The sequence below is a fragment of the Rhinoderma darwinii genome, chromosome 3 (genome assembly GCF_050947455.1).
Source record: "Rhinoderma darwinii isolate aRhiDar2 chromosome 3, aRhiDar2.hap1, whole genome shotgun sequence".
Classification (NCBI taxonomy): Eukaryota; Metazoa; Chordata; class Amphibia; order Anura; family Rhinodermatidae; genus Rhinoderma; species Rhinoderma darwinii.
In genome coordinates, this window is record NC_134689.1 from 192,975,475 (window position 1) to 192,999,735 (window position 24,261).

Genomic DNA, 24,261 nt, shown 5'->3' on the forward strand with positions numbered 1-24,261 from the left:
CTATACAAATTTGGTGGTGTTGCGATCGTAACAAACCGCTGAATAAAGTTATTGTGTTATTTATGCCACACCGTAAATGGCATAGATTTAGGGCGCAAGAAAGAGTGGCGAAATTTCTGGGGGTTTTTTCTATTCCCCCCCCCCAAAAAAAGTTACTAAAAGTTAATCGATAAACTATATGTACCCCAAAATGGTGCTATTAAAAAATACTACTTGTCCCGCAAAAAACAAGACCTTATACAGCTATATCGACGCAAAAATAAAAAAGTTATAGTTCTTGGAATGCGACGATGGAAAAACTTCAAAAATACCTTGGTCATTAAGGTTTAAAATAGGCTGGTCATTAACCCATTACTGTATAAGGTCTTGTTTGCTGGAGAAGATGTATTTTTTTAATGGAACCATTTCGGGGTACATAGATTTTATTGATTAATTTTTTTTGGGGGGGGATAGAAAAAAACTGCGATTTCGCCACACTTTTTTGCGTCCTAAAATTACGCCGTTTACCGTCTCGTATAAATAACACTAACTTTATTCAGCGGGTTGTTGCGATTGCAACGATACCAAATTTATATAGTTTTTGTATGTTTTACTACTTTTACACAGTGAAAACTCTTTTTTTCAAAATAATTTGTTTTTGCGTCTCCATATTTGAAGAGCCATAACTTTTTTTTTTTTTTCGCCGATGCAGTTATGAGGGGTTTTTTTTGCGGGACGAATTGTAGTTTTTATCAGTACCATTTTGGCGTAGATGCGACTTTTTATCACTTTTTTTAGGCTGAATTCAGAGAAAACAGCAATTTTTGCATGGTTTTTTGTTTTATTTTTTACTACTTTCACCGTGCGGGTTAACTTATGTAATAACTTTATAGACGGGGTCGTTAAGGACGCGGCGATGCCAAATATGTATAACTTTTTCACTTTATTTAGTTTTTTAATAATGCAATTTGTAAGGGGAAAAAGCAGGTTTTTTTAATTTTTATTTTTTTTTACTTTTTTATAATACACTGCAATATTTTTGTATTTAGTGTATTACTGCCTGTCCGTTTAAAATGGACAGGCATCTGCTAGGCCATGCTACAGGCATGACCTAGCAGGCATACACTACAGGCAGACCTGGGGCCTTTATTAGGCCCCCCCCGGCTGCCATAGAAGACAGACACGCGTCGATCTTATCGCTGGGTGTTGGTGGGAGCGAGAGGGAGCTCCCTCCCCCTCTCCAAAACAAGCTAGATGCGGCGTTCGCTCTTGAGTGCTGCATCTGAGTGATTAAATGGGTGAGATCGATACTAATATCGATCTCGCACGTTCGAGCAGGGATGCTCCCAGCTACCTCTGGTAGCTGAGAGCAGGGAGGTTTAACGGCTCCCTGCTCTGTTTATTTATTCAGATGCAGTGCCGTAAAAAGGCTATTGTATAGGAATAAAGCCTATTAGTGGCCGCCGTAAAAACACTATGTGGCGGTCACTAAAGGGTTAAGGGTCTCTTGCTTGGTGTTATTCAGTAGGAACATTCGTTGTTTACTTCCAGTGGATAAAATTCTGTCCATGATCATGTAATGGACACACAGGTGCACAAATCGTTACAAGCTCTATTACACATACTGTAACGAGCAGAGTATCTGTGTTCATCACATGACCATGGATGGAATCGTATCCACTGGAAGTAAACCATGAATCTTCCTACTGAATAACAACAACCTGAGATCGCGAAAACCATGAGGAAATCTTATAGAAAGTAAATACGTATCAATGTATACCACAATTAAAAATAGTAGTCCACCATAGTTATAACAATAAACCTTTATTAGATCAGATATAGAGAAGAAAAAAAAAAACAGACAACTGTCTCCATGTAAAACATTAAGTCACTAAAACAAAGCTGAGGTGGGGGTCAATTATCGAGATGTGCATGGTCACAAGTTATACAAGTCAAAGAAAATACATATGCTAGAGTGTGGAATTTTTTTAATATTTACCACAATTATTGTAACCCATCCAACTCTAATAAGAATAGATATACAACTGTAAAAACACCCCTAGTGAGGTATAAAGAAACCCAATTCAAATACAGATGACAAGAATTCCAGTGTACAATAATGAAGCAATAGTGCTCCTAGTATTTGGCCATACAATACTGACCCATAGTGGGACACGTTCCAAAAACAAACCACTGGACATGCCACCACTTCAGAACCCCAAAAAGTATATTGGAAAATAGTATAAGTTTTAATCTATTCTTAATTTATATTCATCGGTATAGCACTGGGGAAGTTATATGTGAAAATTTCTAGCTAGGACTAAATTTAAATTGACAACGCGCGGGGGATGTACGCAGTGTTATCTGTCCTATCTTAACATTGCACTGTTTAGTTTTACTTCCCACACAGCGCATTTGGCTGATGTCCTGATAAATTATCACTCACATATGTTCACAGATCCTGGATTTTGGACTGGCAAGGCATACAGACAGTGAAATGACAGGTTATGTCGTGACCAGATGGTACCGAGCTCCGGAGGTGATTCTCAATTGGATGCACTATACACAGACCGGTATGGAGTTTTGGCTGCTCTCCATATAGAATCAGTGATGTTGAAATAATTTCTTGTTTGTATACATGTACAAAAGATGTTGAAATTTTAAATAGACACTAACTTATCAAATAACTTATGCTGATCTAATGGTGTACCTGATACATATATATAAACTTTGTAATTTACTTACTGTTGTAGTTTTATCTATGCAAATTCTGTGTGAAGTTACTGCCACTAGGTGTCTCCCTTCCTGTAATCTGCTGTCCACCCCCTGTTGACAAGCAAAATCTGTCCCTAGTCACAGAGCAGAGGAAACAGACTGCAGAAAGTGGGGGTGTGTCTCTTCACTGCCTGCCCATAGAAGTCTATGGGGAGGGAGGGAATGGGAACAGAGTGAGTCAGACACAGAAACAATGCCCATACAAGTCTATGGAGAGGAAAGGCGAGCAGAGAGTGAAAGACGCACACAGACGTACTGCAGCTGCCTGGTAAATGTTACTGTCTCACCGAATGCTAGATTCTCAGCTACACTTTTCATTACTGCTGTATAATGTCATCCATGCTGCTGTAGCTTCTATATATTTTTGCTATGTATATGACATAACAGTTAGACTCCGCCCACTAGTTCAGTGAAAACTGAGAACTAGAGAGAGAACCTGCAGTGGCAATGTCACCTGAAACGTTAGCTACGCTTTAAAAGCTATGTAACCCTTTGAAAGCTATTTTTTTTTAAATAAAAAGGTCAATCAGAATATTTATTAAAAACTAATTATAAAGTTGCACAAATCACACTTTTTACTTTTTAAAAGTCAGCTTCTTTGTATCCTGGATTAGATGTGATCGATTACAGGTGGACCCTGCCTGTCAGAGATATGCAGGACCCGCTGACACTGAACCCGTCTTTCCCGCTGACCTGACCAATTCAGGTCTCTGCACACAATACAGATGCTCTGTATAGGGAACACAGAGCAGCTGTGTCTCAAAAAGTAAAAAAATGTTATAATAAAAATGAATTATAAAATTGCACAAAACACACCAAACTTTTTATTTAAGGAAAAAAACTTTCGAAGATTTACATATCCTTTAACTCTTCACTGGTAAGAAACAAATTAGAATAGGTCCGCTCACCACTCGTGTAAAGTGAAGACGCCACCTCCCATCACCGATCGGTTCTCAGGCCGTAAAGGGTTTGGCCAACGATGGAATGTAAAAATGTAGGTCTGTTTATTGATATCACATAATGATAAAGCAAATGTAAAAGTGTCCTCTGCCCGGGATTTTAAACGAGTTTTGAACTACTCAGTTCTTAATCATTCGCTATGATTAGGAACTGCCCGGGATTTTTTGTTTTATCATTGTGATATCATTAAACAGACCTACATTTCTAAATTCCATCGTGTGCCGGACCCTTTATTGCTTCCCTCAACTCTTCACTACTATAACAAAAACCTGAAGAATCTGAGGGTCCATGTTGACAAGTTTATGCACGTTTTCCATCTTTACAGAGCGGCTGCCAGGAATAGTGTGCGGGCAGTTTGGGTAAACAGACACATTCTCCCAACATGCAGCAGCTTTCATGATCCAATCTCAATTACACACTTTATATTACAACAGGAGAGCTTAGAAAGTACTTTATTCGCTAAGTTAGGCATTCTAGTTTAGGCTTTATAGTTTTTCCTATGATATTATTTTCAGATACTGTAAAGACACCTGGAATAGGCTCCTAACTATTTAGTGGTAAGTTGATTTACTACAGACAGCGGTTTTCATACAAAGGGAAAAACTCCTTTAACCAAAAAAGTTTTGTTGGCCAAACAGAAAAATATTGGGCACACCCTGATATTTGTCTGATTTAAGAGTCTACCTTTTTAAAGGTTGTCTAGTTTAGAAAGCCCTTTTTCAAATATCTGACTAGGAAATTCTTGTGCTCTGGAGGACCCAGCATATCTCTGCATTGATTGCAATGGGAATAGTGTAATGCTTAAAGGGGTTTTCCCATGAAGGACATTTATGACCTATCCACAGGATATGTCAGATTCGGGTACCAACTCTGAGACCTGAATCTATCTCTAGAATGGGGTCCCCTGATCCCTGTTCCAGCTTTTTGTGCTCACGCTGGCTCCCGGCCGCTTAATGATTGCATGATCACTGAGTTACGCGGTTTCCGTAACTCCCATAGAACTGAATAGTAGTTACAGAAACGGCATAGCTCGCACGCTACGCTGCTTCCATAACTGCAATTCACTACTATGGGAGTTACGGAAACCGCTTAGCTCAGCGAGTTACGCTGTTTCCGTAACTCCCGACCATGTAATCCGGAAGAGGCCAGGAGTCAGCGTGAGCACAAAAAGCTAGAATGGAGATTGTTCTAGAGATAGGTGTGGGTCCCAGAGGTGAGACCCACATCTATCTGAAATGTGACATATCCTGTGGATGTGTCCTAAATATCCTTCGTGGGAAAACCCCTTTAATTTCCCTGCAGCCCCACCACAGGAGATATTAAACACTTGCTTCTGGGTCCTTCCACAGATTAAATGAAATCACTGGGGGTCCCAGCAGCAGAACACCCAGTGATAAGCTTATCTTCAGGGACCCTTCTATCAAAAAGGAATCGTCCAAAGCAAACAACCCCTTTTTAATCATTTTCTAGAGACTTCTGGATAAGACAACAAGCGCACTGACATTTCAGAAGATCTGTTCTTTTGCCTTCTTTACCAAAAAATTGGAAACTGATCCTACCACATGGGGGAAGAGAAACTTTCAGAAGAACTTCCTTTGGAAATGTTTCCCTTCTCCCATACGCCATACTCTGTTTCCACTTTTGGTACTGATGACTGTCTGAAGAATGGATCAATAAAACACCAATATTCATGGTTCTTTTAAATACACATTGCAGGGAACCTCCTTCTCATACTTTTATTTCGTGGTGTTTCTCACTTGGATTTGTAAAACAGGGAGCAGTATACTTATTATTAAAACAAAGTCCAATAGAAATACTTCTTGAAACATTTGAAATCGAAACACATTTCAGACCTTTTAATTTACTATCTAGTGTATTGTGGGTAATTTTCTTTCGTACCATAGAAACATCGTACCCCTTGACTTGTTATAAAGCAGTGGTGGGGAACGTCTGGCACAGGGGCTGTACAAGGCCCGCGAGATCATTTGGTCCGGCCCGACCTCACTCAGACCGCCGCTGCTGCCGTGTCATTCCCTCCTTGGCACCGTCGGCCCGCCCTACTCACTCACATTTAGAAGAAGGGTGGACAGGGCCAAGTACGGTGGCGGTCTGAGTGAGGTCGGTGCATGCCGGCTAAAGAGTGAAACAGTCCAGTCATCTGACCCAAGTCCGTGACGTGAGGTCAGGTGATCGGACTGGTCCACTCCCAGGCCGGCACAGTCAAGTCATCTGTCCTCACGTCCGTGACTAGAGGTCAGGTGACTGGACTGATCCACTTCTGTCACTGTACGCCCTGACCGCCGCTGCATCATTACTTCCTTGGCTCCTTCCACCCGCCCTACATTTAGAAGCAGGAGGAGGGCAGTCGGTCTGAGTGAGGCCGGTGCGTGCCGGCCCGGGAGTGGAACAGTCCAGTCACCTGACATGAGGTAGGGTGACTCAAGCCAGGTGACTGGACTGGTCCACTCCCGAGCCGGCACCCACTTATCTCCTCACTCAAACCGCCGCATCCTCATTCAATAGTAGTGAATGACCATTCTTGGCTACATCTGCCCACATCCTGCTCCTGACCTAAAATTTAGAAACTTAGCTGAGGCCTAAATGTAGAAATGTAGCTGCAGTGTAGACATAGCATAGGACCTGTCCTAAACGCATTAAGTGAGGTTAGGTAACTTTTAAAGTTGTTTTTTTTTCATCAAGGACTTTTATGATATATCCACAGGATATGTCATAAATGTCAGATAGATGCAGGTCACACTTCTGGGTCCCTGATCTATCTCTCGAACAGGGCCCCCTAAACACTGTTCTACCTCTCTATGCTCCGGCTGACTCGTGTGATTTCCGACCATGAAGGAGAAAAGCGCGTAGCTCGCTGAGCTACACTGTTTCCGTAAGTCCCATAGAACTGAATAGTAGTTACGGGAACAGCGTAAGGGCTTAGACGAACGGGATATACGTCCGTGCAACGCGCGTGATTTTCACGTGCGTCGCACAGACCTATATTAGTCTATGGGGCCGTGCAGACAGTTGCGTGTTATTTACGCATCGTGAGTCCCCTGCGAAAAGTCACGACATGTCTGTTCTTTGAGCGTATTTCGCGCATCACGCACCCATTGAAGTCAATGGGTGCGTGAAAATCACGCATGCCACACGGAAGCACTTCCGTGGGACTCGCGTGATTCGCGCAACCGCTGTAAAACAAACGGAGTGTCATAATGATGGCGGCTGTGCAAAAACTCGGAAGCACATTTTAATACCGGAAATTGTGTGCTTTATTGCCCAGGTTTGTAGTTCGGAAATAAAAGTTGTGGTGTAGAATAATTAACATAAATCCCAGCATGTGTGATGAATAAAGACAATACAAGGGTATAGTGACAATGCATTAGTCATTATTACTAGATCTTAAGAAGGTGGAAATATTATGTAAGCCAACAGTTATATCTATAGTTACTGCAGTCCCAAAATTTATGTAAGTTTTATGTTGAGATGAAATTGATAAAATATGACTTGGCCTATTATATAACTGACAGTATAAACAACAGGTGGCCAAGCGCCTTTTAAAAGCAATATTCCAGTATGTAATAGGAGTTGCTACATAAATATATGCATCAGAGTGGGATTTCTTTGTCCCTGCAGTGAATTGCACAATATGTCTATTGCTGCAGTAACCTTGTTCTGTGCACTCAGCACAACTCCGGCAGCAGGTACATTATTATCTCTATTATTCAGAGAAACACAATGGCGCTGTCGTTGAGGAACAAACATACAAACACTTCTAATTTCACTCCCACAAGAAGAGGTTTTATTACATTGAAATGCAGTAAAATAGTTCTAGATTTTAGTCGCTGAAATAAAACCTATGAAGTCAGGGCCCCTTGTTGCACAGGTTAAAACCATCAGGCGCACCTCACAATGGTATATGCCGCTGGGCTGATTAAATTACTATTGCGGATGTAAAGCTTAGGGCTACAAACCATTAAGCATGTTCTTCACAAAAGCTTCACAACAGGAATTTTGAAAGTAGACTCATTGCATATAAAGTTTGAGCCCATTTAATCTTTCGGAAAGCATGCAACTTCCTATAATGTCCAGTTAAGTACTGATACTTGTATATGTGTCAGTTATAAAGCTGTTACCTTGGGCATGGCAAGCTTACAACTTGCAATTCATGTTTGTTTTGTGGCGGATTATCAGCTGTATAACAAAAGTTATTGGAATTCTATAAAGTGAAAAATCACCATAAACGTTAAAATGCAGCATTAATTTGCCTTAAAGCGGTTGTCCCCTACTGGACAACTGATGGCCTATCCACCGGATAGGTCATCAGTACATCATCTGTGGTGGTCCGACACCCGGACGCCGCTCGGGCTGCTTCCGAGCACCGTATTAACATGCCAGAATCAGTTGGCTCCGGCCACTGAATAGCAGCCTCGCTTCAGTACTGCAGCTCTGCTCCTATTCAAGTGAATTGGGGCAGAGCTGCAGTTCAGCAGCACGTCCGCTATGCTATGTACGGAGCCAACTGCTTCCTGCTCTGTAAATCGCATATTGGACCATAGCATCCAGTGCCTGGAGGGAGCGGCTTTACTGTGTGGGACCCGCACCGATGATATACTGATGACCTATCCAGTGGATAGGTCATCAGTTGTTCAGTAGTAGACAACCCCTTTAAGTTTTATTGATTTATACTATATAAATACAGTAGAACAATGAACTGAAATGTGCATGTTCTCTATAATGTTAAGTGGGCTATTACTGTGTATCTTTATTACCCAATTTTATAGTATTCTTACCATGTCCATTGTAAAAATGCTCCTGTTCAAGGAAACCATCAAAAAGTTGGCTGCTGATCTGTTAGGCCTCATGCACACAAACGTATTTTTTCCCTCCCGTAAATACTGGCGTAAATACGGGTCCGGTGTCACACGTATTGCCCCAGTATTTACGGACCCGTGCCTGTAAATACGGGTCCGGTGTCACCCGTATTCCACCCGTATTTATGGGCACGTATTCTCTGCAAAATTGCACTGCACTAATTGGCAGCCCCTTCTCTCTATCAGTGCAGGATAGAGAGAAGGGGCAGCCCTTTCCAAGGTAAAAGTAAAAGAAATTCATACTTACCCGGCCGTTGCCTTGGTGACGCGTCCCTCTCGACATCCCTGGATAACGCGCAGTCCATGTGACCACTGCAGCCTGTGATTGGCCTGTGATTGGCTGCAGTGGTCACATGGGCTGAAACGTCATCCAGGGATGTCGGGCCGGATGTCAAGAGGGGGACGCGTCACCAAGGCAACGGCCGGGAGGCCGGACTGGAGGAAGAAGCAGGAAGTTCTCGGTAAGTATGAACGTCTTTTTGTTTTATTTTCTTTATTTTATTTTTTTTACAGGTTGATGTATTTTGTGATCGGAAGTCACTGTCCAGGGTGCAGAAACAGTTACTGCCGATCAGTTAACTCTTTCAGCACGCTGGACAGTGACTATTTACTGACGTCGCCTAGCAACGCTGCCGTAATGACGGGTGCACACACGTAGTCACCCGTCATTACGCGAGCTCCATAGACTTCTATGGGCTGCCCGTGCCGTTATAACGGCCTGAAATAGGACATGTTCTATCTTTTTCAACGGCACGGGCACCTTCTCGTAAGCATGGGGGGGTACCCGTGGCCAATAGAAGTCTATGGGCCCGTTATTTCGGGTCGTAATTATGACCCGTAATAACGGGAGTTTTTACGGTCGTGTGCATGAGGCCTTATTCTTACAAAAAGGTGGATTCTCACATTTATTTGCAGAAATTTCTGAAACAAAAATCTGCCGCATGTGAATTCACCTGAAGTCTCTATTTAGTCACGAGTATACTGCTCTGAATGAGCTTTTTACTTGATTGGTTCATAAAATTTTTATACTTTTACAACTTGGCCTATTAGTACTTGAATACTCAGGTAGCCGCATTTTTTTTCAACTCTGCGCCGAGCACATTGAACTGAAAAAGAAGTCTATTTTATATTTGCAGGCTTTATAGCCGCTGTTGAGTAAAGGTGGAATTCACTTTAGAGAAATGTTGCATAGTAATTTCTTTTATTTAAGATCCTTTAAGTAGCCTTTTCTGATCTACAGATATGGATCTGTACTATGGAGTTAAATATTTAATTTTTGTTTTAGTGGACATCTGGTCTGTTGGCTGTATCATGGCAGAGATGTACACTGGGCGTCCTCTTTTCAAGGGTAATGACCGTATCCTTTTTCTGCAGAGTTATTTGTTATTCCCCTACCAGGTAATCCAATGATCGAACTTTTGCTTCCATATGGATTTAAAAAAAACTATTTTGTTTCTTTCTAGGGGGTCAGCGCTCCATTTACCTTGTAAAGAGCTCTGAATTTCCTGCTCATTCTGATCTGTTTTGGAATTGGTGAAAAAAAATAACTAAAGTGTGTGTGTGTGTGTATATATACATATATATATGTGTGTGTGTGTATATATATATGTATGTGTGAGTGTATGTATGAATATATATATATATATATATATATATATATATATATATATATATATTCATTCAGTGCTGTGAAAATGTTTTAGGCAGTTGCGGGAAAATCAAGTCAATATTTGGTGTGACCATTCTTTGCCTTCAAAACAGCATAAATTCTTCTAGGTACACTTGCAAACAGTTTTTGGAGTCCTTCTGTCTCTTCATTTAATCACAGACAGACTCTATGTTGAGATCAGGGCTGTGGGGACCATATCATCATTCCATCATATCATTTCCAGGGCTCCTTGTTCTTTCTTCTGAATATAGTTCGTAAACAGAACCTTTCACTAGCCCGTACATGTGCAACTGAGTGGTCCACATAATAGGCACTGGTTCACAGACCCTGGGGCACTTTAAACTACTTGTCAAGCCTCCTCCGTTTTTGACATATCGGTACCGTTTTATATTTGGCGCCCGATATGTAAATTACCCCCTGTACTGTCAGTGGGGCGTTTCTTTTCATGGAAAGAGCAGGGGGAGTGATACTTAAGCCCCGAAAGTGCTTTTGCGGCCGCAATTCCCCCGAAAATCCAAGGGAGAATTGCGGCCCCATTCATTTCAATGGCCCATGCACACGCCGTGGTTTCCACGGTCCGTGCATGGTCCAGGAGCCTGGACCGCAAAAAGAACGGACATTACGACCGTGTTCTGCGGTCCAGCCTCATAGGAAAGAAGAAGACGACGACGTCGCATCCATTCATACAGATTAGTATAGAAACGCCTAGACAATGAGCATCTGATTCTCTCCTCACCACCGGGGCACAGATTTTATACCCTATGAAAATGGGCACTAGCTCTTAGGCAACGAGCGTTAACCCCATTATAGGGCCTGATTCAACAGCGTTAGCCCCTAGGCAATGAGCAATAGACCCATATTAGCCGCTGGTCCAAAAGCATTAACCCCTAATCAACGAGCAGTAGCCCCATGTTAGCCACTGGTTACATATCCTTTTTGCCATGATTAAGAGCAACACGTTTGCTCGAAACGCGTAGGCCAAGGTCATCCAGCCCGCTTTATATATACACCTTGAGACTGCGTCTCCGTGCAACTTTTAACCATTTTTTCAATAAAATTGGGAACAATTTTCCTTTTTAATCAAACACAGCGCTGGATTTTTTCTTTCTTTTTCCATTAGCCACATAATAGCCACTGGTCCCACAGCATTTACCCCTATGCAGCGAGCTTTAGCCCCATATTAGCCACTGGTTACACAGCGTTCGCCCCTAAGCAACGCACCGTAGACTCATAATAGCCACTGATTGCAAAGCATTAGCCCGTAGGCATTGAGCAGTACCTCAATATTAGCCACTGGTTACACAGCATTAGACCCTAGGCAACGAGAAATGGACCTCCACCATGCTTCACTGTTGCCTGCAGACACATTATTGTACCGCTCTCCAGCCCTTTGGTGAACAAACTGCCTTCTGTTACAGCCAAATATTTTACATTTTGACTCATCAGTCCAGAGCGCCTGCTGCCATTTTTCTGCACCCCAGTTCCTATGTTTTCGTGCATAGTTGAGTTGTTTGGCTTTGTTTCCATGTCGAAAGTATGGCTTTTTGGCAACAATTCTTCCATGAAGACTACTGGCCAGACTTCTCCGAACAGTAGATGGTTGTTTCTGGGTCCCACTGGTTTCTGACAGCTCTGAGCTAATGACACTGCTGGACCTCTTCCGATTTAGAAGGGCAGTAAACATAGTGCAGCAGATAAAAAGATGCATCAAGTCTCCTTGGCCGACCACACCATCTATGGTCCACAACGATGCCCGGTTTCTTTGAGCTTCAAAATCTTTGCCTGGGAGAGACCTTGCTGATGCAGTATAACTACCTTGTGTCTTGTTGCTGTGTTCAGTCTTGCTATGTTAGACCTGTGACATGAAACTATCTTCCAAAACCTCATCTTTTTAGCAGAGTTTGGCTGTTCCTCACCCAGTTTTAAGTCTCCTACACAGATGTTTCTATTACAGTTAATGACTTTCAACCTACATATGAAAATGATCATTAACACCTGTTTATGATTAACCAATTATACCACACCTGACTATAATCCTACAAAATCCATGACTTTGCAAGTATACCTAGAAGAATTAATGCTGTTTTGAAGACACGGGGTCGTCACACCAAGTTTTTATTTGATATAAATTTCTCTGTTGTTGTTAAAATTATATATCTATATCTACCTTTTTATTTTATTTTTTTGTCCACACATGACTGCCACTAGAGGTAGCAAATGGCACACAGATTTGTGTGACCCCCCACTGATGTATAACTGCAGTGTAGTATAGTAAACTTAATAGCCCCATATTATTTACTCTATTACCTTATTTTGACAAAAAAAATATATAAAATGGAGGGTTGAATGAAGTAAAGTATTAAATGTGTTGCTCATATTAATGCTGTGAGTTAAAGGGGAAATTAACATGCATCTGCTGACTACTCAAGGATGTGAAGGTAAATGATCCTAGCATGTGTTCTTCACAGTAGGAAGGTAGGAAGGTAGTTGTGTAGGATGTGTCCTAGGACGATAATCTACCTTTTGGTTCGGTCAGAAGAAACGGATTATGACAAAGTACCTGCTTACATATTCTGGATTTATGAGATACTGCATTGATGGTTTACAGTGCACTTCTTTTATAATTTCTGATCTATCATTAAGGAGTAACTAAAAGGTTCATATTTCTAATACATGGAGTGACAAATCTGCTAAGTAAACATTATACCGTATTGAAACCTGCATTGCAGGTTCCTGGCTCTAAAGCTGGAAAGGCGAAGCTTAGCCTTAAGAGGTTAGTGCACATTGACTATTGCTTTTGCCCTCTCTCTCAAACCACTTATTGCAAGCACTAGAAACAGTGTATTGTAACATGCACTCGAGATCGCTCAGGATGTGGTGTGTTCAAATATGCCATTAAGGGCCCATGATGTACACCGCTGGAAACTGACAGTGTGCTATTTAATTGACGAAGTTTGAGTATATGTTGCTTTAAGACAAGTCAAAGAAAATGCATTCTGTAGAGATATTTTTTTTTAAAAATCTCTTGCAGCTAAAATTAAATGTACTTTCCTTTTCACTGCAAGTTCTTCAGCGTCACTTAGGGAGTCAGTGTTCTTGTAACTGAAGCTGTAATTAGTATTTACACTAATATGTGCCACATACAGAAAGGAAGCAATTCCTTGCGTGTGGTGGAATGCCACAGCATAGGCTAAATCGGGGACAAATTAACATGGACTTTATTAAGCTGCACTTACTGTTTTAAAAAATAAAATATCCTAATGAATTTATACTTGCATTTAACAATCACCGCTATAATTATTCATCCTCTAAGCGATGACTGGTATTTTCACATCATCTTTTGGGCTTGGTTTAAATGTTACTGATCTTACAAGGTAGTTTAAGTGCCCTTGGGTTTTATTATTAGGCTGGGTTCACACGACCTATTTTCAGACGTAAACGAGGCGTATTATGCCTCGTTTTACGTCTGAAAATAGGGCTACAATACGTCGGCAAACATCTGCCCATTCATTTGAATGGGTTTGCCGACGTACTGTGCAGACGACCTGTCATTTACGGGTCGTCGTTTGACAGCTGTCAAACAACAACGCGTAAAAATACAGCCTCGTCAAAAGAAGTGCAGGACACTTCTTTCAGACGTAATTTGAGCCGTACTTCATTGAACTCAATGAAGCACAGCTCAAAATTTACGGCTGTCAGACAAGCCTCGCAAAATGCGAGGAGGAGGAATTACGGCTGAAACGAGGCAGCTGGTTTCTCCTGAAAACAGTCTGTCATTTCAGCCGTAAAAAGCCTCTCATCGTGTGCACATACCCTTATCTTATCTATAACTGCTTTATTTCTCAATTTATGACCAGTGGCGTTAGATTTATTATTTATTTTAAGAATGTTAAGCTTTACCAAATATAGATAATAGCCCATTCACATCACGTTATTGCCCTATGTTTATCTTGTACATCAGGAAAGCTTGCGACGTGTTCATAGGTCTCCATTATCCCGACGGAGACCAAAAGGTTGTCCTTTTGGTCTACGTCGGGCTGGTATATGTTGGTATACCTTTATTTATTTTTTATTTTTTTGAAGGATGGAATAGCCTAGTAGACAACGCTATTCCATCCTGAGGGATCCACTAAAAAAAGTATACCGCACGGTATACGTTTTTATTAACTTTGTAGCCTATGGGTGTATGGCATCCGTCACGGGTATACGTTAAACATATACCTTAGGGAGCTCCCTACATATACGGACAGTGATGTCAGTAGCTTCCACAGCGCCAGAGACCCTGTGTAGAGCATGGGAAAGCTCCTGATATCACTGCCCATATATGGACAGTGACTGATGGAGTTTTCCCAGGGCGATGTATCCCACTGTATGCCAAACCGTGGGATACATTTTGGCCTTTCATCTGAGGTATATGTCGAGAGACATCCCGACGTATACCTCCGATGGAAGGCCAAAACGTGATGTGAATGGGGCCTAACACAGTATGCAAAATATAAAGATAACAGATAAGGCCATAGCAAAGAAGGGATACATCTCTCAGTACAGCAGAAAAATTATCACATAGTAGGTGTGATACGTGTATCAAGTATCATTGGCTTTCCAGGTAGAGGGGGTGGGTGACTCCGATTAAACCAATATTAACCATAGAAACAATGAAGACGGAACAGTAGAAAGGGAAAAAGGGTGGGTGCGTTCTCTAACCATTTCCCTCTATTAGAGAACGATATGCAAAACTTTTAAAAAAAACTATATACATTTGGTATCGCCATAATCGTATCGACCCACGGAATAAAGTAAAGTTGTCATTTATAGCCCACGGTGAACGCGGTAAAAAGAATAAAAAAAAACTTTGTCAGAATTGCTGGTAGCTTGCCAAAAAATTGAATAAAAAGGGATCAAAAAATTGTGTACCCCAAAATGGTACCAATGAAAACTACAGGTTATCCCGCAACAAATAAGCCCGCACACAGCTCCGTGAAGAAAAAAGTTCTGGCTCCCAGAATATGATAATACAAAATGTGCAGATTGTTCCAAAAGCGGATAAGATTGGGCACCATTTAACAGTGTGACACTGGCCTCACATCTCTGCATTAATATTTATTTACCCCATTATTATTCCCTCTTATTATGCCCTGATGTACTCCTCACAGCTTACATATATCCCCATATTATAAACTGAAATATCAAGACCCCAAACAGAACTACTACCAAGCAAAATCTGCGCTCCAAATGCCAAATGGCACTTCTCACTTCTGAACCTTACAGTGTGCCCAAACAGAAGTTAACGTCCGCATATATGGCATCGCCATACCCGGTAGGACCCGCTTAACATTTATGAGGTATTTGTCTTCGGTGGCGCAAACTGGGCACAACATATTATGCATTAAAATGGCATATCCGTGGAAAATTGCAATTTTCACTTTGCACCATCCGCTGCGCATTAATTTCTAATGAAAAAACACCTATGGGGTCAAAATGCTCACTATACCCCTTAAAATGCCTTAAGGGGTGTCGTTTCCAAAATAGGGGGTCACTTCTTGGGGGTTTGTTTTACTATTTGACCTCAGAGCCTCTGCAATTGTGGGACAATTCTGTGAAAATCACCAAAATTGACCTCAAATGCGCATATTGCTCTTCACTTCTGAGCCCTGTCATATGTCCAGGCAAATAATAAATGCCTTGAGAGGTGGGGTTTCCAAAATGAGGTCACTTCTTGGGGACTTCCACAATACTCTGGTATCTCAGGGTTTTGCAAATGCAACATGGCGCCCAAAAACCAAGCCAGCAAAATCTGCATGCCAAATAGCGCTCCTGCCTTTCCGAGTCCTGCTGTGTCCAAACCGCAGTTTATGACCCCATATGGGGTATTGCCGTAATCAGAAGAAAATGCTTTTCAAATGTTGGGGTGCTTTTTCTCCTTTAAGCCTTGTAAAAATTGAAAATGTCCACATTTTGTCAGAAAAAAATTTTTATTTTCAATTTCACAGCATAATTCCACTATATTCAGCAAAAAGTCTGTGGGGTCAAAATGCTCACTATACCCCTTGATAAATTTCCTTAGGGATGTAGTTTCCCAAATGGGGTCACTTTTGGGGGGTTTCCACAGATTTGGTCCGGCAGGGGTTTTGCAAATGCGACATGGCACCCAAAAACCATTCCACCAAAATCTGCATGCCAAGTAGCCCTCCTGCCTTTGAGTCCTGCCGTGTATCCAAACAGCAGTTTATTACCACATGTGGGCTATTGCCGTACTCTGGAGATCTTGCTTTACAAATGTTGGGGTGCTTTTTCTCCTTTAACCCTTGTAGAAATTAAAAATGTAAACATTTTAGTGGAAAAAATTTTGATATTCATTATTACGGCCTAATTCCACTAAATTCCACAAAAACTTGTGGGGTCTAAATGCTCACTATACCCTTCGATAAATTCCTTGAGGGCTTTAGTTTCCCAAATGGGGTCACTTTTGGGTGGTTTCCACTGATTTAGTCTCGCAGGGGCTTTGCAAATGTGACATGGCGAGGCAAAATATGAGCTCCAAAAGCCAAACGGTGCTCCTTCCCATCTAAGCCCTGCCGTGGGTACGAACAGCAATTTATTGCCACATATTGGGTATTGCCGTGCTCATTAGAGTTCACATTACAAATTTTGGGGTGCTATTTTCTCCTTTATCTATTGTGTAAATGGAAAAATCTGAGCTAAAACGACATTTTATTAGAAAAAAAACCCATCGATTTTCATTTTTACAGCCTAAATCCACTAAATTCAGCCAAAAACCTGTAGGGTGAAAATGCTCACTACACCCCTTGATAAATTCCTTCAGGGATGTAGTTTCCAAAATGGGGTCACTTTTGGGTGGTTTCCACTAATTTGGTCCCGCAGGGGCTTTGCAAATGCGACATAGCACCCAAAAAGAGAACTTGAGCTCCAAAAGCCAAATGGTGCTTCTTCCCTTCTGAGCCCCGCTGTGGGTCCAAACAGCAGTCTATCACCACATATGGGGTATTGCCGTAATCGGGAGAAATTGCTTTTCAAATGTTGGGGTGGTTTTTCTCCTATATGCCTTGTAAATATTGAAGATTTCTAAATTTTATTGGAAAAATTTAGATTTTCATTTTTACATCCTATTCCATTAAATTCAGCAAAAAAAAGCTGTGGGGTTAAAATGCTCATTATAACCTTTGATAAATTCCTCGAGTGGTGTAGTTTGCCAAATGGTGTCTTTTTGGGGGAGTTTCCACTGTTTTGGCACCACAAAATCTCTTCAAACCTGACATGGTGCCTAAAATATATTTTAATAAAATGGAGGCCCCAAAATCCAATAGTTACTCGTTTGCTCCTGAGGCTTGTGTTTAAGTTTAGTAGCACACTAGAACCACATGTGGTATATTTCTAAAAACTGCAGAATCTGAACAATAAATGTGGATTTGCGTTTCTCTGGTAAAACCTTCTGTTACAGGAAAAAAATAATTAAAACACATTTTCTGCAAAAAAAAATTACATTTGTAAATTTCACCTCCACTTTGCTTTAATTCCTGTGAAACCCCAATAAGGTTCAGAAACTTTCTAATTGCTGTTCCAAATACTTTGAGGGGTGCAGTTTTTAAAATTGTGTGTTTTATATGGGGTTTCTAATATATAAGGCCCTCAAAACCTTCACAACTGAACTGGTCCCTGAAAAAATAGCCTTTTGAAATTTTCTTGAAAATGTGAGAAATTGCTGCTAAACTTATAAGCCTAGTAACGTCCTGGAAAAATAAAAGAATATTCAAAAAACAATGCCAACATAAAGTAGACATATGGGGAATGTTAGCTAGCAACTATTTTGTGTTTTTATTTTCTGTTTTACAAGTAGATACGTTTTAAATTTAGAAAAAAAAATCACATTTTCCCTAAATTTCTGTATTTTTCACAAATAAACACTGAATGTATCGACCACATTTTACCACTAACTTAAAGTACAATGTGTCACGAGAAAACAATCTCTGAGATTCGCTTGAAAAAATAGAAGCATTCTGAATTTATTATCACATAAAGTGACACATGTCAGATTGGAAAAAAATGGCCTGGTCCATTAAGCGAAAACAGGCTGTGTCCTTAAGGGGTTAAAATATGGGTCCGGGGCGATCAAGGGGTAAAACTGACAGTAGCGAATTTAGCCAGGCCTGCTCAAATGGGGTCAGATCTACTATTAAAACTAGCTGGGAGAGGTAAAGAGACCAGAAAAGCTGGATGGATCTCCAAAAGCTTCAGCGGGGTGGAGTGCTTGATGGCCATTTGCTCCTCATGAGACAAGCAGCAGAAGCCATACATTTATTTACATTTTTATATTTTTTCTTTTCCTTTCTATTTTCCCAGATTAATTCTTTTCATTTTTTTTATGTCTGATATTAAACATGAAGCATTTCTCAGGACTGGGACCATAGATTTGTATTAGAGAAATCATTTTTTAAGCGTTATGATTTTAAACATATGCTTTAGATCTGGATCAGCTCACAGAAATCATGAAGATTACAGGGACACCAACTCAGGATTTTGTGCAGAAACTTCAAAGCCCTGACGTAAGTAAATTGTTGCATAATGATACATACATCTCGCCAGTATTGCACGTTATATGAATACTTTATTAATTTTTTTAAATAACCATTTTGACTCCTACATGGGAATATTTCAAATAATATTTTTTTTTGTGTGCTAGGCTAAAAGCTACATCAAGAGTCTCCCAAAAGTACAGAAGAAAGACTTTGGATTATTGCTGCGATACGCAAACCCTCTAGGTAATCTTTAGTTTGTGGTTCATTTGGTGTAGGCCATGGAAAATGCAAGAAAATGTAATCAACTGGTTGCTGGAAACTATGTGGTTCTGGCAACCCGACTGAGAATTTTTTTCTTTTGCAGATACAAATAGACTACTTTGTATGAAAAGCATATGATTCAGTAGCTCAATCCTAGTAGTAAAAGGTGCTCACTGTAGGGCTCCCAGAACAGTGGGTGATGCTTTCTAAGACTCCAGCTTATTAAAGTGATAGTCTCATGTATTTCATTTTATTGTCATTAGATGCAAGTCTGTAAAAGAGGTGTTCTTTTTTTAATTTATTTTTATTTAAAGTATTTATTTTTTATTTTTGCCAACATTCCTAGGGCTGATATTAAACGCACACACTTCCTTCCTGTATTGTCTGTATAGACCGTGCAGCAGGGTATGTTGCTTTATAGCAGTTAAAACTAATGTGTCAATTGACAGATAAATAAAATAAATAAATGTCATAGATTATAGTCTCCAGTAAGTGATGGGCGACAGCCCCCACCCCCAGAGACTAGGGAGCTGAATACACCCTTTATCCTATGTATAGTGTTGCGATCTAGTCTTAGCTAGGCCTCTAGCAGTACAATAGAGCGTCATTAACTCACCCACCCTCTAATGATAATGAGGTGACTCTGCTCATTCTATCCCAGTTTATATAGCTAAGCTGACAAGCAAGCTACTGAAAACAGAAAATGTCAAAAAAAATGTTGATAATAAAAACATGAATTAAATGTCATTTTCTGATCATGCATTCCCTTTAAACCAATAAGTGACAAACTCTTAACTTTGGCCTTTTTTTGTTTTAATTGTAATAAAAATTCACCCACACCTCCATTCTCCACTATATTAAATTAAACCAAAAACTTTTGGATCCAACATATTTCAACAGTCTTATAAAATGTCGTTTTATATAGTCCAAAGGTAAAAAAACACAAAACGAAAACCTCAGTGGTTCCCATGCTCTGCCCAACACGTAGTTATTGTTCCCATATGGCTCTTTGGCATTATGCAAGTGCACTTGTCCATGAGCCCGTACTCTGATACATTGGCTTTCCGAAAAAAGCCGAACAGACGAAGCAGCTGAGCGCTAGAACGAAGCAGCTGAAGTATTTGAGTGAGCGATTGGTGGGGGTCTCCGTTCTCGGACCCCCACCAATACAAACTTCTGACGTGTTATTATAACATGTTAGAAGTTTGTCGAACATTTAGCTACACTTTAAATAGGCCGAATGTAGGTTCTGACAACTGGATGTATGGATGTCCATTACATGAAAACACATTTCGTTCGTCCACAAGATAGTACTAAGATTGCTTTATTTTTTTGTATTCCCCATCTCTGGAAACACAGCATAGAAACTTAAGATGTTTTTTTTTACAAACATTTAATGTTCAGTTGTTGCTTACTGTTTTCCCTTTAGCTGTCAATCTCCTGGAAAAGATGCTGGTGCTGGATGCAGAAAAAAGAATAACAGCGACTGATGCTCTTTGTCATCCTTACTTTGAGCAGTTCCATGATTCTGACGATGAGATGGAAGCAGATCCTTATGACGATTCATGTGATAATCTAGACCTTCCTCTTGACGAATGGAAGTGTAAGTTGTAACCGCTTTTGTACCGCTCTTGTTAAAATTGTTGCATATTCATTTTATCTTGCCTTGTTTTTAGAATTTGTGGGGAAGCCTCTGCATGGCACCACATTTAAGAAGGCATTGGTCTGTTGTGCCAGGTTATTTCGCACACATCTTTTGTACTTATGAAATCAGTAAATGACATCTTGGAGTCTATCAGTGATGGGGGCACAATTCTAAAAACTGATTTGATGCTACAGGAAAGGGCAATTTGGTTCAACCGATTCTATAATTCCTTATATATAACTGTTTTTATACCAATATCTTCCTTTTAAAAGTGCTATTGGTTCTCACACTGCAGTACAGAGGATTATAAAGTCGTAAAAGCTGAAACATAATGGCCTTCTTGTGGGTCTGGATATGTAGTGTTTATTCAGAAGCCCCTCTTTGCTTAGATGAAAATCCAATTGACTATTTTAAGAAAGGTTCATAAAAAATTTATTTTGCTCATCCTAGGTCTTACATTCAAGGAAGTGACAACATTCCTTCCACCGGTGACCACCGAGTCCAAGGAAACGTCTGTATAGCTGGCTGTAAGGCTTCAAAACAAATATAGGATATAAATTATGAGACATGAACTCTGAAACTGGATAACTGGATGTATTAATCAATCATTTGTGTCATTGTTTTCATTCCATTTGGGGATATAGTGCCTTTTTGTATTTCCTTTTAAGTGGGGATTTTTGTCTTGCATATTTGTCTGCAGAGTGTACTGTATCAAAGAGAAGTATTGTGAATATACTGGAAGCGTTGAGTCCACTTTGCCAGCCTCCTTTGTGTATAAGCAAAGTGCTCTGTCTCTGTAGCAGTGAGATATTGCTGGTATACTGTACTTCTGTAGATGTAGTTTCAGGTAAGCCCTGGCACATTCCAATACACTCTGCAGTATTATCAATAATAAACATTTTAATTAAAATGCTTGCATTTTGTCTACCGGACAGATTTTTCCTATTAATTGCAATGATGTCATGTGTAGTCCTATTAGCAGGAGAAAGCATGTTGAATGCCCACGTGGTTAAAAATACACACACAAACGTTTCCAGAAAATTTGCTGTGGTGAGATAAGCCCTGTTAGGTTGTCATTTTAAATGGATAATCAGAATGTGTTTAATTTCCCTCTTCCCACTTAACACACCCCATGGCGCTTCCGTCTTTTATTGTGCTCCACGCTGCACACATGGCGGCAGGTGCAGGGGAGTAATCCAAGGTCAGTACAGTAATCATTTAATCACCAGAGAACTAGCATTGCACACTTCCAAAACACAAATTACTGCTCTGTTCCTCCATCTCCCAGAACATTTTAACAGTGGGTTATTAAGCGAAAGCAGCACAATGACTAAGCCGCCTATTTATAGAAAAAGCGATGACACTAGTTGGAAGTGGTGCAGTAACAATATAATATTGTGCATGTTCTAAAGATGAGCAGTATAGGACTATTATTGTCACTCCAATGACGGCGTTGTGAACATTTTGCTTTTATACCATGTCATTATTTTCTATTATATTCTAGATATTTATCAAGGCAGCTACAATTCTATATTTGTTGCATTCTTTGCTGTTTGGTATAGGGAGGGGTATGTTTCTAATCTTGATCAAATATATTCCTCAAATTAATTGTGTAAGGTCAGCTGAAATAGAAAAAAAAAATTGTTTAAGCCATACAATTGCAGTCTTGGGTAATAAACTGAAGCGATTATGTTAATAACATTATAGTGGAGAATCCCTATCTGTTTACTGTAGCCTAAATCCACTGCCTGACCACTCCGAGACGCTGCTGGAATACGTCCAGCCTGCCTGTTCACCAGATTGCCAAAATACAGGCTGCTGAAAATGACGCCCGCCTTCTGTTGACGGCACTAGCAGTGAATTTAAAATTCCCTTTGAGATAATCAGAATGGTCCTCCATTTAAAGAAAATAACATTGGGGAATTGCTGACAAATATCCAGTGGGCATGACACACATTAAGCTACAGCACAGGTAATATAAAAAAAACTGTGCCTAATCCACGGTTGGTAGCTATTCGAATCTTTTTGGGCAACTTCAATATAGAAAACCTACAATGTTCTATGAATACTTGTATGCTTATCTGCAATCCATAATATCTGTAACATTGGGTAGGAATGTATCTTTTTTATTGATTTTTTTATTTAGGGGGGGGGGGATTTTTCTCCCCACAAGAATTCTGAATTGTATATTTTGATGGCTATACAATGGAAAATGTCTGCTTTTTGAAAATAAAGAATGCTAAACGCTTGTATATGACATTAGTAACAGTAGTAATATGTAGTAACAGTAGTAATATAATAACAGTAATAACTAGATTTATACATTCAAACTATTGATCCAAGCCCCTTAACAATGAATTGTGTAATCCTGGTGCTTTCTGGCAACAAGTTAAATATTTTCCAAGCTCTTTGCAGACAAAGGACACGGCACAATTTCCAAGTTTAGAGAAGCGCGATTTGACGGCATGATTGTGTTTTAATTACAGGCTCTCTGATACCATAAGATGAGCACGACTTTTCAATTGTTAAACAAGTAAAAAGCTTTTTTTTTTTTTATAGGAGAGGCTATTTTAAACTGTGAGGAAGAAGTGTTTTCAGTAAAAGATACAAGTGTAAATTAGTCTTCTACATAACCCAGAAGCCTTAGTGGATCCTTTGTAATAAAAGTTGCTGTATTTTCAGAGGAAAGGTCTTCTGATTCACACAGCTTATATAACACAGGCTCTTGAATGAAATATGAAAGATTCCGATTTTTGATCAGCTGAAAGTCACAATCCCCAAGACAGGCTTACTACATGCACAATAAAATAATTTTCTAGGGGTTCGTTCCCCAGTTGACAATACTATAGCCATCGGTTCTAAGTGGAACTTTCCTCTACAATAGCCATGCAAGTTCCAACCTCTTAATGTTGTAGTATTTGTCTAAAAAATGTGAAGCTCTGCAATGACCGTGAACAAGTTGTAGTTAGTTCCATTATGTTATTCCAAGCAGGCATAGATTTTGGGGTTGAAGGACCCCAATAAAAACTTTCAGGCGATATGTTTTCTAAGCCTTTATAAACTCCATAAAATGTCTAACAATAATTAGAGCATCTCAAAGTTATTTGCTAAGCTACATATCAGCTGAAAGTAAAGGCCCTTTTACACGGGCCAATGATCGGGAACGAGTGTTTATATGAACGCTCAAGTGTCCAATCATTGCCCTGTGTAAACAACACAACGATCAGCCGATGAACGGGCGAATGCTTATTCATCAGCTGATCGTATCGTTTATGCTGCAAGAAATATTATCACTGTCGGCAGCTGATCTCCCTGTGCAAGCAGGGAGATGTTCTGCCGAAATAATGGAAATGCATGCGGACAAGTGTTTGGAGTAATGAGTGCTCGTCGCCATACATTACTGATCATAGCTCCTTGTGAAAAGAGCAAATTAGCACCGATCAACGAGCGCTCGTTATTCTGGCCCATATTGCCCAGTGTGAAAGGACCGTAATGCTAGCAGGTGGCATCGTCAAATCTCAATGTTCTTGTTTGTCGACGTTTTGAAAGGTGCCTGTGTGGCTA

The 24,261-nt window shown here is 40.2% G+C and overlaps 1 protein-coding gene across 3 annotated transcripts in view; it reads left to right on the top strand.

Moving 5' to 3' along the window:
• MAPK12 (mitogen-activated protein kinase 12) overlaps positions 1-24,261 on the top strand; it is a 164,239-nt gene that overhangs the window by 135,504 nt on the left and 4,474 nt on the right. For all 3 annotated transcript variants that reach the window (XM_075857189.1, XM_075857188.1, XM_075857190.1), the window contains exons 7-12: positions 2,438-2,552; positions 9,874-9,945; positions 18,739-18,818; positions 18,956-19,034; positions 20,482-20,655; positions 21,148-21,224. In XM_075857189.1, coding sequence (XP_075713304.1) covers positions 2,438-2,552; positions 9,874-9,945; positions 18,739-18,818; positions 18,956-19,034; positions 20,482-20,655; positions 21,148-21,218 — 591 coding nt within the window. In that variant the 3' untranslated portion in view covers positions 21,219-21,224. The remainder of the gene's footprint in view (positions 1-2,437; positions 2,553-9,873; positions 9,946-18,738; positions 18,819-18,955; positions 19,035-20,481; positions 20,656-21,147; positions 21,225-24,261) is intronic.